Genomic DNA, 14,819 nt, shown 5'->3' on the forward strand with positions numbered 1-14,819 from the left:
AGCATGTGCACACACAAGCTGGAGAGGGGCAGAGAGAGCAAGAGAGAGAGAGAGAGGGACAGAGACAAAGAATCCCAAGCAGGCTGTCGGCGCAGAGCCCAACGCAGGGTTCGAACTCCTGAACTGTGAGATCATGACCTGAGACAAAATCAAGGGTCAGACACTTACCCGACTGAGCCACCCAGGTGCCCCCTTATAGATTTTTTTTTCAATTTCCTCTCTTGTCTTCTACAGCTAGTTATCTCGCTCATACCTATTTCAGAAACGTATTTGGAAACACAGTTTCATGTCTTTCCAAAATGTGCAGCCTAGTTCTCACAGAATCAGCAATTGTCTTCAAATTTCTATTTTGTTTTTGTTTTAGACAATATTTGATTAAATTACATAAGAGCAATAGTGAGCAAAATGGACATAAACAGTCTTTGAACACAGAGAACAGATTCTTTGAAGACACAGCACCACTGAGGAGACTGAATGCATCAAGATTTCCTGAGTTTTTATTGCAAACTTGTGCTTGTCAGAATGATCTAGATGAGGATGATATATGAATAGGGTCTTAGCTGCTTGTACCTAGAACCTGTTTCCTCACTGGTCAGATGTCACTGATGGGCTTTGCTCCTTAAGTCATGCTCGCTGAGTCCCTTGAAGAGAGACAAAACAAGCCAGGGTTCCTATCTGATATAGCCATTCCTTCTGAAAGAAACGTTTGCTGAGCCAACTGCTGTTTCTTGTTTTAGTCTCCTACAGAATTTTGCCACAGAGTGGCCAAAAAAAAAGAATAATAATAAATAAAATAAAAAATAAAAACCCATACAAATATTTCTCTCGTAGCGCCTGTGAAAAAATAGCAAAACTTATTTGCCATATTGTGAAGCAGGAAAGGTCAGACAGCAGGAGACCACCTCTGGGGAAGCATTTGAGAAACGCTCCCTTCGTCGTTTTAATCCTCTTCTTAACACCCAGAGGAACGTGCGCTGTGGTTTGCTGATAAATAACTTGCTTACAGAAATGAAAAATTCCTGTTTACCAGAACTAAAAAGGAAATCAAGGAAATAAGGGGGGAAATGAAAAGGATGGTTGAACTCAGCAGACATAGCCTAGTAGCTGTTTACCATGCGCCAGCCCCTACGGAGGACACTTGGGTGTGCAGGCAAGGAAGCCAGAGCCCCGTCAGTAAGGAGAACTCGTTTCCCGCTATCCGTATCTCTGAACTGCTCCATCCTCAGCTTCCCCATCACGCCACGGCAGCCCATTCTTCCTGGTGCTCAACCCAAAAGCCTTGACTCCTCTTTTTCCCCCAACCCACATCCAGTCCTTCAGGACATCCTGATAGTTCTGCTTTAAACGATATCCAGAATGTGACCATTCTCGCCCCTTCCATGCTGTTACCATCATTCCTGTAAGAGCCTCCTATCCAGGCACCTGCTTCAACCCTTGCCCCCCACCATCAGTTTTAAACCTAGCAATTAAAGTAATTTGTAATGTAAGTCATTCCTCTATCCAGAACTTTCAGTAGCTTCTCATCTCAGAGCTAAAGCAAAATTCTAAGGATGGCCCGTAGGGCCCTAATGATTTATTAACCACCTCCTGTTTCTCTGCTTGCCTGCTCACATCCATTCCATCCACACTAGCATCTGCCATATTCCTTCAGCTCGGCGTGCATGTTCCTGCCTCAGGACCTTTGCACCACCAGTCCATATGCCTGGAAAACTCCTTCCCCAGATGTCTATATGGCTCACCTCCTCACCTCCCTCAAGCCTTTACCCCAATGTCATCTCCCAATGAAGCCAGCACTGATGGCCCCATGTAACACTACAGTCTGCTTGCCCCCCCACCTTGGGCCTTTTCATACTGCTTTAATCTTTCTTTTTTCACAAAACTTACTAGCTTCTAGCATTCCACGTAATTTATATTTTGTGCTATATATTATTTGTGTCCATTTACAGCTAGTCTGTACGTTCCATGGAGGCAGGGATCTTGTTTGCTTCTCCGATTTATCCCCAGCTCGATATTTGTTGAATGAATGATAAAGATATTTTGAAAAATCTTTTCAGACGTTAGCATAGTGCAGGTATTGGGTGCTCATAAACTCAGGTTCCAATTGCAAGGGGAATCAGTCAAATGACAAAGCAGGTCACTAGGCCAGAATAACCATTAACGTTTGGAAAGTAAAGTCAACACAGATAGGATTGCTGATGCTCCGAAGTCACATAGTCATCTCTGTTACTTCCTGGGATTTACCCATTTCCAACCTAGAGGTATGAAGGATATGGAGCTGGATGCCTCCTCCATGGAAAAGAGGTTTGCCTATAAATTTTTGAAGAAGATCCTGAAATATGTTGATTCCGCCCAAGAGTTTATTGCCCATTTGGGTAAGTATCATTGTGAAATATCCCCCAAATGTGTGCTTCCCTTAATATTTCATAATCTCAAAAAGAATGTGGTATTCCTTTATCAAGGGATGATGCTTTCATACTGTAGCTGTTCGTAATTCATTGAGACATCATAGGTTTTGGGGGGAAACGGTGGCTGAGATTTTTGTCCCCCTCTTTAAAAAAAATCCGTTTCATCCTTGGTTTCAGGGTTTGAGCCACTTGTCATTTTTTTCATATAATTCATCCTATTTTAACTTTTCCATTATTTTGCTTTGTGACTGTGGGCATATGACTCAACCTCTCTGAAGCTGCTTTCTCATCAACAAAGTAGAGGAAAGGGCACTAAAACAGCTTAGAGAACTGACAGAAGAAACACCTAGCCAACACAGCTATAAAGTACTTTGTAAAATACGAGATATTTTGTAAAAATGAAATGGCCTTTCCATGACCCTGAGGAAAGTTGCTCTGTGTCTAAAATGCTGTGGTTGTTTTTGTGTTTGTTTTAACTATGGCCAACTTTGTGTTATTTTTGTCTTTGTAGAAGCCATTGTCAGCAGTGGGAAAACTGAAAAGTCTCCCCATGACCAGGAGATCAAATTCTTTGCCAAAGTAAGTGATTCCCTGCATTTAACCAAATTACTGTCTTCTTAGAATCTGTACAATGTAGGGTGTCCGCTAAGCTAATCTAACAAAGATAGGCAAAACTCCATTGGCTTTGATGAGCTGGACATGTATTTCTCTGTTGTGGAACAGTCCGGGGGCAGGTAGGTCGACTGAGGTGCTAGGAAGCCTGGTCTTCTCCATGCCATCATCCAGGGACTCTGGTACTGTCCTCTCCTGGTGCTACACCATCACCTCAAGTGTGATGTACGTCAATGGGGTCCAGATGGGCTCACCTATGTCACATCAGTGGGAAAGGGGAGGACAGGCCCCTTCTCTCTTAAAGATCTGTCCCATTGACTAGAACTCAGCTGTTCTAGCTTCACCCAGCCACCATGGAATCTGGGTGATGCATTCTGTAGCTGGGCGACCCCATGCCCACCTAAAACATGGGGGTTTCTATTGCTAAAAGAAGAGAAGGATGAATTTGGGTACCAGTGATGAGCAGTCTCTTCCAAACAACCCTACTCAGAGGCCTGTATGCACATGAGGCCTTGGGATAACTGTGCCCGAGAAACAGAGACATAAAGGCTCAAGGCTGAAAGTGGTAGGCCCTTCCCCAAGTGTCCCTGTTGGATGCCGTGCCCAAGAAGTACCATGACCTACCAGACTATCCTGAAAATACTGGCTCAGGGCCATATGCATATTTCTCTGGACCCTCAGTCAGTCAGTGACCTTCTCCATTCCCATATCCCCAAGGCCTCTGGTTTGAGGTGTACAAGAGGAAAATGGGTTGGAAACTGCAATTCACTGGGTAGAGATTCCTGGAAATTCCAGGACCTGTGTTCAGAGGCTTTTTGCTCCCTGAAAATGAACTTTTTCAAAGGAACTGAAGGAGGGGCTTTGATGAACTTTCTAGAAGTTCATTTATGGTGGATTTTCTAGGTTCTCCTCCCGCTGGTTGACCAGTACTTCACCAATCACCGCCTCTACTTCCTGTCATCCCCTCTAAAACCCCTCAGCAGCAGTGGCTATGCCTCCCATAAGGAGAAAGAAATGGTGGCCAGGTGAGTCTACAAATGACAAGGTCATGGTGCTGACGTGACCTATGTAAAACCCCAGATTCCTGGAGACTAAATGGCGAATCCTTCGGAGAAATGAACTGTGATCTGATGATTGGCAGCACAGAGGTTTTGGTTATCCTCCTGGTTTTGAAAGTAATTATATTCATACTTATCTGTGTATTATTTTGGCAACCAAGAGAAATGCACTGTTTGGATGTATCAGTAGGGCTTGGGAAAATTTTATATACTCAGATCAACTTTCATCCTGAAATAACATTTAGAAAAAGGCAAAGTCAATTCTGAAGCTTGGACAAGCAAACACACAACGTTGAGAAGAAACAAGATTAATGCTGGCTTCCATCCCATTCTTACAGGCTTTTTAAGTTTAAATTTGTTTTAAAGAATCAGATCTTACAAGTCTTATTGTGGATGATCTGATATTTGAAATCTAGAGCAACATAATTCAATTTAAATTCCTAATAGGAAAAAAAAATGCATCTGGAACACCAGCCTTCGTCCTCATTCCGCTAGGCGTAACGTGTGGATACCTCAAGGGAGAGGAGAGCAAAGGGAGTGCTTTATGAGCAGGCTAAAAGATGAATTCCACCGTGCCTCCGGTTTTCTCCATATGTGATTTAGGATGACAAGGAATGGGTTAGACTTCTAAACGGCAGAGTTAAGAACTGTAACGGAAGCAGTCAACTCTTTCCCTAGCAGCCGTTGATGGTGAACAGCATACAATATACTTTAGAAAGGCCCAGCTGTTAAATACCATCATCCTTGTGAGGATATTCAACCTTAGGATTTAGCTAACATTTATTAAACACAAGGCTAAGCAGTGAGATCATTTTTCATACTTACACAAATGGGCTATAACTCTTGCAAATATCATTGTGAAACCTCACAGTGTTCTAAGAACTGCCTGTATATGCTCTCCAATTTGCAGATAGGGACTCTGAGGTTTGGTCAGGTTCACGCTGGTGCCTGAAGTGACCCAGGGAGTAAGTGAGGGCAAGAATGAGAGTCGTCTCTATCCACGTTGAGTGCCATTTTTTCTGCACAGTCATTACTTAATTTCACTTAGTAAGAAAGAAGAAGCCCACGCTTTCAAAATGAGATACCCGTAGCGTCAGTTACCGACCAAAGACTTCGTAAATTTTTTCAGGATTAGCTGGTGTATTTTGTAAGAAGGTAGAGAAATGAGAGGCAGAGTGAGATACTCTGATAATCCAACAGAGGGCAGGTGTGTCTGTCTTCTTCATCTATTTTTGTTAGATTATTAATTCATGGAAATGTAACATTTGTTCAGCCAGGCACCATTTGTCATGGCTGGAATGCAACCTGGATCTGATCAGCCTCGCAAATAGCTTCCAAATCCATCGTGTGCTCGCTCCCCTCCCACAGAAGCGCTTGTGTCTGCACCAAATGCTTTCCACCTCCAGACCCCTCGTGTCCGCATCCTTCACCTCTGCCTCACCTCTTCTGCATCTGGTGCCCTTCGCCAGTGCTACCACACTCTCTCCCTGTGGTCCCTCTAATTTATCACTTGCAAATTCTGAGATGGGCAAGCACCTGGGGACTCTGGCCCCTCATAACACTGGCCTAAGAACTTCTGCTTAAATTATGGGCCCCCTAGGGGACAAGAGGGGGCCTTTGAAAACTTAACTGGCCTTGGTATGCCTGGGCAAGTGCTTCTGACTTGCCCAGGGGAGCCAGGTTAGTATTAGGATCAAACGACCTAACCGTCTGGTTTAGTTTGAAAAATGTTGTTTTGGGGCACCTGGGTGGCTCAGTCAATTAAGCGGCCAACTCTTGATTTCAGCTCAGGTCATGATCTCACGGGTTCGTGAGTTCAAAGCCTGTGCTGACAGCCTGCTTGGAATTCTGGCTCTCTGCCCCTCCCCAGCTCGTGCACATAGGTGCACACGTGCGTGCGAGCTCGCTCTGTCTCTCTAAAAATGCACTTTTTAAAAATAATGTTACTTCGTACTGAGCATGCGTCCACTTTGAAGCTTTTCACCAGAAATATCTGAGTTTATCAGCCCCTAATTCTAATTCTAAAAAGAGGATCTTGTGATACCTGTCTACTTACAGGTGAGAAAAGTGATACCCAGAGCAGCTAAGTGGCTTCACCAGGACAGCCCAGCTAGTCAGAGTAGAGCCACGGAACTCATGTTCCTCCAGGCTATCCCCCTCCCCCAACTCCATGATTTTTTTTTTTTTTTTTTTTTTTATCAAATGCATGTCTTTTAAAAATGGACACAATGAGGGGAGCCTGGGTGGCTCAGGTGCTTAAGCATCAGCCTTCGACTCAGGTCATGATCTCACAGTTTGTGTGTGTGAGCCCCATGCTGGGCTCTATGCTGCCAGCTCAGAGCCTGGAGCCTCCTTCAGATTCTGTGTCTGCCTGCCTCTCTCTCTCTCTCTCTCTCTCTCTCTCTCTCTCTCAAAAATAAATAAACATTAAATTTTTTTTTAAATGGGCACAATGAGGGGTGCCTGAATGGCTCAGTCAGTTGAGTGCCCGGCACTTAGTTTCAGCTCAGATCATGATCTGATGGTTCCTGAGTTTGAACCTCGGGTCAGGCTTTCTGCTGTCCACACAGAGTCTGCTTGGGATTCTCTGTTTCCCTCTCTCTCTCTGCCTCTCCCTCTCTTGCACACATGTGCCCTCTCTCTCTCTCTCTCAAAAATAAACATTAAATTTATTTTTAAGTGGACACAGTGAGGGGCACTTGGGTGTCTCTGTCTATTAAGCATCAGGCTCTTGATTTCAGCTCAGGTCATTATCTCATGGTTGGTGAGATCGAGCCCCACATCTGTACTGACAGCATGGAGCCTGCTTCGGAATCTCTGGCTCTCCCTCTCTCTCTTCTCTCTCTCTCTCTCTCTCTCTCTCTCTCTCTCTCTCTCTCTCTCAAAAATAAACTTTTTTTTTAAACAAGTACACACGATGAGAAACACAAAAAAGCAGTCCGTTATTTAATTTCGTATTAGCAGTCTGTCAGATTTCTATTAACTTACTCTGAGTTCTCTGAAGCACTAGGCCAGGGTTTCCAAATTATTCCCACTGCAAAAACAGATGACTAACCACAGGGCAACTTTGGCTGCGATTTTCTAGTCAACAGCCCAGTAGACTCAGGGCATTAATTGAAAGCCACTTAAAAGTGAGCAAGTCTGTGTTATTTTTTTTTTTTAAGTTTTTATTTAAATTCCGGTTAGTGAACATACGTGATTCAGCACTTCAGTACATAAAGGCGAGCAAGTTTTGATCTCCACCAACACTCAGGATGTGTTTCTTCTCAGTTTGAGCTGTCCCCGAAAAGACTTCTGCCCCTGTTGTGGGTCAGAGAGCCCGTGACAAGCTATGAGTGAGAGGTTGGGAAGGACTTCAGCTCAATCTCGCCTTGGAAGCCCTTGGCCTGTATCAGGTGTTTTTATGCTAACTTCCCTTTTCTGTTCCACCAGGAAGGACTGCTTTCTCAAGGGACTACAAAGTTCTTGTCTAGCTGTGCCACTGTCACATAGTGTCAGAGTTCTGAGCATTCTCTCCCCAAGAACTACTGGCAGTTCAGGCCAAATTATGGCTGTAGTGGGCAAGGGTCCATCCATGGCACATTCACATACGTTTATGGAGCTCTTTTCTAACTGCACAGGGCTCTCTGCTAGATACCATGGAAAGTAAAATGATAAGATACAGCTGGACCTCCAAGGGGTTCTGGGGTAGAAAAGATGGGTGAAAGGGTGGAGTAGGGTCAGAAAGCACAAAAGCATAGCAGATGGGCTTTCCTAACTTCCCGGGGCACAGTGAGGACAGCTACTCGGTCAGGCCCACAGACTGATAGGAAATGACACAGGAAAGCAATATCCTAAAATGTTTTTATTCAACATCATATCCCCCTGTGCCTGAACCATTAATTTTCTTCTGTTCCCACCTTCTTCCCCACCTCCCAACTAAAGCCTCACACCCCCAGAGAAGGCTGCAAAATGGTTTGCAATCCATTGCAACAGTGGGAAAAGCATGATCCCTTTCAGAACCCTCATTTACTCCTGGATGTCCTACAAATGGATGTTTCAGCACATGGGACTGTATAGCAAGAGGTTGTTGGCAGTAACCTTGTTACTGCAAAATACTCTAGTTGTTGCAGATTATTTTCTTTGGGGTGGGGGCTGCCTCCAAGGTGCCTTCATGACTGTCCCACAAGACAGTGGGAAGCATACATTTTTCTTTTTTTTATATATAATTTATTGTCAAATTGGTTTCCATACAACACCCAGTGCTCATCCCAACAAGTGCCCTCCTCAATTCCCATCACCCACTTTTCCCTCTCCCCCACCCCCCATCAATCCTCAGTTTGTTCTCTGTATTTTAGAGTCTCTTATGGTTTGCCTCCTTCCCTCCCTGTAACTTTTTTCCCCCTTCCCCTCCCCCATGGTCTTCTGTTGAGCTTCTCAGGACCCACATATGAGTGAAAATACATGGTATCTGTCTTTTTCTGCCTGACTTATTTCACTTAGCATAACACTCTACCCTATGATCCACCAATAGCACTGCTAGGAATTTACCCAAAGGATACAGGAGTGCTGATGCACAGGGGCACTTTTACCCCAATGTTTATAGCAGCACTTTCAACAATAGCCAAATTATGGAAAGAGCCTAAATGTCCATCAACTGACAAATGGATAAAGAAGATGTGGTTTACATGTACAATGGAATACTATTTGGCAACGAGAAAGAATGAAATCTGGCCATTTGCAGCAACATGGATGGAACTGGAAAGCATATGTTTTTCTAATGTGGTCCAGAGGATCCTTTGAGAGGAACACAGTGCATCTTGCTCAAGGGTCATTCTGTGCTCTTTGTTTTAAAGTGTGGGGGCCTGGGGTAGGGAGGGTACGAGTAAGACCTTGGATTTCTGTGCCTTTCCTACTCGCCTTCTTTTCTGCTTCAGCCTGTTCTGCAAACTCGCTGCTCTTGTCCGACACAGGATTTCCCTCTTTGGTAAGTGAAGAGGAGTATTTCTCAAAGCCTCACTCCTCCCTGTAATTATCCTTCACTTGCATTTTGCCTTTATTTCTGGTGCCTACAGACAACCTGAGCCTTAGGACTAAGGTGTCACCTAAATTTGCCATAGAAAATTGATCTGAAGTATGATAAATGACCTCTCTACCCCTACAACAGCTCAAATTTTCCACACTGATGAATGTTTTAAGCTCTGCCTCTAACATCCATCAAACAGTGTATGTGTCAGGTCAAAGATAAATGCATTGTCCCAGCACATAGGTCTGGCACTCTTAGTGTTGATGGTTAATTATGCCGGGATGTGGTTGGTGCATATGAGAAGATTGCATTTAAAAGATAGGCTGGGGGCACCTGTGTAGCTCAGTAGGTTGAGCGTCTGACTTTGGCTCAGGTCATGATCTCATGGCTCGTGATTTCGAGCGGTGCATCGGGCTCACTGCTGTCAGCACAGAGCCCGCTTTGGATCCTCTGCCCCTCTCCTGCTTACGCTCTCCCCCAAAATAAATAAACATTAAAAAAAAGACAGGCTGAAGGGTTTGGGGAGTCACCAGTGATATTTTTTTGTTCTAGGAAGTGATTCTACTACAATGGTGAGCTGTCTTCACATCTTAGCTCAGACACTTGACACAAGGTAAGTCTGCCCAGTTTTTTCCAGTAGTTTCTCAAGACTCCCTCTGTGACCCTCTCTTCTCACTTATTGTACAGAAGAGGAGATGTGCCACAGCTCTGCAGGAGCTGGGGAGAGGGAGGGGAGACAGGGAAGAGATGAATCTTCACCTGACATTAGCACTCTCCATCTTTCAGTTCACATGATGGAGGGCCACTGTCAGGGTGTGTACCGCACGCTGAAAGCTGAGCATTTGATCAATTCTTGTCTTCTCTTCCTGAGAAGTTCATCTTTCAGAAGATAAAGTATATAATATAGCAAAGTGCCACTTTATACCTCATTATCCACAAAAAGGGAAGAGCTGCCTGATAGGTGGTGAGGCCACAAGCATCCTGGGAGAAGGGAACCATAACATTCTGAATCCAAAGCAGCCAAGCAGGGGAATGCAGGGGATGTGTGATAAAAAGATCAGAGGCAAAGACAGGTTTAAACCCATGACCTGAGGGTCTTGCAGGAAAGATGGCTGAAAGGGAAAGGAAATTTTAACAAACGTACATGTTAAGTTCTGGTAATATAAACATAAATGATCTAGCGGCGTCTGGGTGGCTCAGTCGGTTAAGCATCTGACTTGGGCTCAGGTCATGATCTCAGTCTGTGAGTTCGAGCCCCATGTCGGGCTCTGTACTGACAGCATGGAGGCTGGAGCCTGCTTCCGATTCTGTGTCTCCCTCTCTCTGCCCCTCCCCCGCTCATGCTCTGTCTCTCTCTCAAAAGTAAAACATTAAAAAAATTTTTTAAACATAAATGATCTGATGAGATGAAAACGAGAAGTAGTGGGAAAGACAGGGAACTTTCTTGAACACACTCTTTGAGTAGAGCCCTTGTCAAAGTTGGGAGGATGACGCACTTCCCAAAACGATATGAGGAAGAGAGAAACCAACTAAGAGAGTGGCCACAAGATGAAAATCTACTACAAACTAAGACTGGTTATCAAAAAAACGTTAAGCTGGGGCGCCTGGGTAGCTCAGTCGGTTGGGCGTCCGAATTCGGCTCAGGTCATGATCTCGCAGTCCGTGAGTTCGAGCCCCGCATTGGGCTCTGGGCTGACAGCTCAGAGCCTAGAGCCTGTTTCAGATTCTGTGTCTCCCTCTCTCTCTGACCCTCCCCCATTCATGCTCTGTCTCTCTCTGTCTCAAAAATAAATAAAACGTTAAAAAAATTAAAAAAAAAACGTTAAGCATAATTAAAAGAGATTTTAGGGGTCTAAACCCTAGAAACAAACATGGAGGTATTAGGACAGTGCAAGTTTGCAGATCAGACCAAGGCACCCCAGGGGACTCAAATTCTGTGCACCTGAGATGAGGAATCTTAATTTCCAGAAGCATGTGGACTGCCTTTGGGAGAGTACCCCCCCCCCTTTTTCTCAATGCAGGTCAGCGTGTTTGATAATCATTCCTGACAAAAACCCAAGACTAGAAAGTTAGAAAGATAGCTCGTTAATCCTTACAGTCCAGGAGCAAGCCTCACTTACCTCATTTCTTTCTTCTTCTTTTTCTGGTTAGCGGTGGGGGAGCAGGGGGCTAGGACAGATGATGATCTTGAAAATTCTGGAGATAAAAAGCATCTGTCCTTGAAGCAAGCCTGTCATAATCTTGTGAATAAGATGCTGAAATACGGAGGGGCACCTGGGTGGCTCAGTCGCTTAAGCATCCAACTTAGGTTATGATCTCACAGTTGTAGGTTCAGGTCCCATGTCGGACTCTGTGCTGACAGCTCAGAGCCTGGAGCTTGCTTCAGATTCTGTGTCTCCCTCTCTCTCTCTCTCTGCCTGTCCCCCACTCATGCTCTGTCTCTCTCCCTCTGAAAAATTGGGAAGCATTTTGCTCACTGTCATGCCCAAGTATTAACAGGACAGGAGCAGGATAATCGATGCCAAAGGAGATGGTGACACCCTTTCTACTGTAGTTGCTGTCATAACCTTGACGTCCTTAAGCTAATGGCCATTTGCGTCTGTGTCCCCAAACAGCTCCTGGTACAACCATTTTCTCCTGTTCGCTTCTGGGGTGACGTAGTGCAGGATTCTACAAATAAGGTGTCGCTGTCCAAGTGCACTGTACCAGCATAGAGAACACTGCTTTGTTTTCCACAGTTGTAGAGAAAACTAGGGGGAACTTTATTTTTCAATAAACTTTTGTTGTGTGGGAAACAAAAAATGTCCTTCTCCAAGCTAGGACATCCCTGCTAGCTAATAGAAACGTAAGCTTAAGCTGAGTTATTTCTTTGTTCTGAGAGGTCCTGCATCATGGGAGAGCCAATATTTCTTTCCTTAAAGAAGTTACTCATCCCATAGTGAACTGTAAGAAAAACTCACCTCTCCTTCCTTACAATTAGAAACTTACAGAGGAATATAGCCTGCTGGGACATTCTATTAATAGCAAGTGACCAAAATCGGTTTCTTTCTAAACTCTCCACATCTTCCTGAAGAGTCGAGTGCCAACTCCCTCCAACAGACAACACTGTCCAGTTGCTAGCCCCCTTTGGGATTGTGTGACCCAGCTTGCTTCCTGGATGCTAACTGCTCTCTCCTCTTCCCCTGACTCCATGTCAGTCAGGTGACTAGGGTGTCAAATGTCTGCCCAGGTTAAACTACAAGTCACCCGTTTCAAGAAGGGGGTCGGCCAGAGGTTAGGATTGTGCTTTTGGTTTTGAACATCGTTTGCTTACAGGACTGTCATGAAGTCAGGCTCAGAGCTGGTGAAGGCTGGGTTACGAGCTTTCTTTGAAAATGCGGCGGAAGACTTAGAGAAGACTTCGGAAAATCTGAAGCTCGGGAAGTTTACGCATTCCAGAACACAGATTAAAGGCGTGTCTCAGAATATTAACTATACCACGGTGGCTCTGCTCCCCATCCTGACGTCCATCTTTGAGCATGTTGCTCAGCATCAGTTCGGGGTGGATTTACTCTGTAAGTCAGATTGCCATCTATTGTGGATTTATATGCATATGGCTCCAGATAAAAAGGGTGTGTGACTCATTTGCTTGAATTAACCTTAAAAGCGGAATCGAGGGGCGCCAGGATGGCTCAGTCGGTTAAGCGTTCAGCTCTTGATTTCAGTGCATGTCATGATCTCACAGTTTGTGGGTTTGAGCCCTGCATTGGACTCTGCTCTGCTTGGGTGTCTCTCCTCTCTCTGCCTCTCCCCACTTGCGCACATGCTCGTTCGCTCTCTTTCTGTATCTCTCAAAATAAATAATCTTCAAAAAAAAAAAAAAGAAAGTGGAATAGAGATAATTATTCCATACTTTCTCCTTCTTAGGTTTAAAAATGGAGTAATAGGTACTTACAGGGGCAGAAATCCCCCAATTTGAGTATATAATATTTCATCTTTTTCCACTGTTATTGAGGACCAGAATTTTCCACCCACTAGCTTAGCTGTCAGCTGTTGTGTTCCCACTTAATTTGAAAAGGTTATCTGAGTAATCCAGTAGGGGATATAGGTTTGCTCCCAGGGTTTTTCAGATACCAAATTTCCTGTTAAGAAGCCCTAATTTATTCATTGGATACCAGGAGCAAAGGAAAGCTGCTAACATTTCATTATCTGAGCCTTCAGAAGAGACCATAGTCGGTTGGTTTTATTTCAGTTTGCATTTAGTACCACATATAGCCCCTTAGTGCAAATACTCTGCCACCGAGCTTCAGTTTCACACTTTAAATGTTGGCGCATGATTTAATTCAATTTAAACAGTTGTCCATAGCCAAGGCTATGACTTCTATATCCCTGAACAACTAAAAATCAGTTATTTCCATGGAGGAGGGCAAAGGAATAGGGGAACATCCAAACTCATTATTTCACATCATGGAAACAATGCATTTACTTGTTGAAAATTTTAAATTAAATTAGTTCTCATTGTGTTCATTTAATCCCTGCCTTATTATGAGTTCCAGGCGTTAAAGGAGCATGTAGCCTATAGATTAAATTCTGTGGATTCCTAAGTGGAACATACCCTTCCCTCAGGAAACCTGGCGAAATCGTGATGTGATTGAACCGTTTTGTGAAAAATGTCCGTCAGAGAACTTACGCAGGTGGACATGAGAAACGTTGCTCTGTCTCTAAAGAGGTCAGGATGTTCTGCCTACCTTCCTAGGAAATTGACAAAAGGCTCATTCAAACTTCAGACTTCTTGCATTCTTCCTTTCCAAGAAAGGAAATATTGTTATGTGTAAAATTTAACCATAGTGTCCTCCTCTTTTGGGGAAAAAAAAAACCCTTGTGGATCTCCTTGGTCAAATGATTTCTTTCCCTGGAAGCAGTGTGATTCATATCAAAAGTCCCCAAAGGAAGTGGGATGGCTCATTGGAGGGTGTTCTTCCTGTCAGTGGGTTCTCTCTCTGTTCAGTAGCTACCATTTGGTAGAAAGGGCTCTATCATCTGTTGGGGGGGGGGGCGAGGGCCGGGGGTGGGGGGCACACGTGCATGTGCTTTAGCTCTTGGGTGATGCCAGCACATTCTTTCTGTTGGTGGACCCTTTCCATGTGCTGGAGGTGAAGAGCTGGGACTGAAGCCTAGAAGTGACTGCTCGTGTTTGTTCTTTTCAGTAGGTGATGTGCAGATTTCATGCTACCACATACTCTGCAGCCTCTACTCCCTTGGGACCGGAAAGAACATCTACGTTGAAAGGTAATTAGTGAACAGAAGAGGATGACACATTTCAGGGCTTAGAAAAATGTTACTTACGGGCTTGAAACCCTTAGTAACATCTTTTTAATACGGCAAAGTCAAAATGCTCACTGAAACAGGATGGAGATTTTGAGCCCAGGCCATTCAGTGTTTATGGCTATATTAAGAAACATGGGAAGGCTTTTGAGATTTATGACCTCTGTGAAGATTTGTTAAAAAAGAGAACCACAGGCCAAAATTGGTATTAATTGGGCCAAGCCAAAGCACCAAAAAGGGCTTACTGCCTAACCTAATTGCAATTTCAACGTCCCACAGAAATATATATCTTAACTTGTAAGTCAGGAGTTTCTTTTTTTCTTTTTTTTTTTTTTCTTTTTTGATTATTCAGTTTATTCATCTATAAATGAGAAAGATCCTTACAGTTTTGCTTTTAAATAACAGAATACATGGAGTGTCCTTAGACCGCCTACG

The 14,819-nt window shown here is 44.1% G+C and overlaps 1 protein-coding gene across 1 annotated transcript in view; it reads left to right on the top strand.

Annotated features, from left to right (window-relative positions):
* RYR3 (ryanodine receptor 3) overlaps nucleotides 1-14,819 on the top strand; it is a 526,048-nt gene that overhangs the window by 426,853 nt on the left and 84,376 nt on the right. Inside the window, exons 58-64 of the mRNA XM_042942518.1 lie at nucleotides 2,257-2,372; nucleotides 2,917-2,984; nucleotides 3,921-4,042; nucleotides 8,992-9,041; nucleotides 9,633-9,693; nucleotides 12,396-12,634; nucleotides 14,267-14,348. Coding sequence (XP_042798452.1) covers nucleotides 2,257-2,372; nucleotides 2,917-2,984; nucleotides 3,921-4,042; nucleotides 8,992-9,041; nucleotides 9,633-9,693; nucleotides 12,396-12,634; nucleotides 14,267-14,348 — 738 coding nt within the window. The remainder of the gene's footprint in view (nucleotides 1-2,256; nucleotides 2,373-2,916; nucleotides 2,985-3,920; nucleotides 4,043-8,991; nucleotides 9,042-9,632; nucleotides 9,694-12,395; nucleotides 12,635-14,266; nucleotides 14,349-14,819) is intronic.

The sequence above is a fragment of the Panthera leo genome, chromosome B3, assembly GCF_018350215.1.
Source record: "Panthera leo isolate Ple1 chromosome B3, P.leo_Ple1_pat1.1, whole genome shotgun sequence".
NCBI classification, from domain to species: Eukaryota; Metazoa; Chordata; class Mammalia; order Carnivora; family Felidae; genus Panthera; species Panthera leo.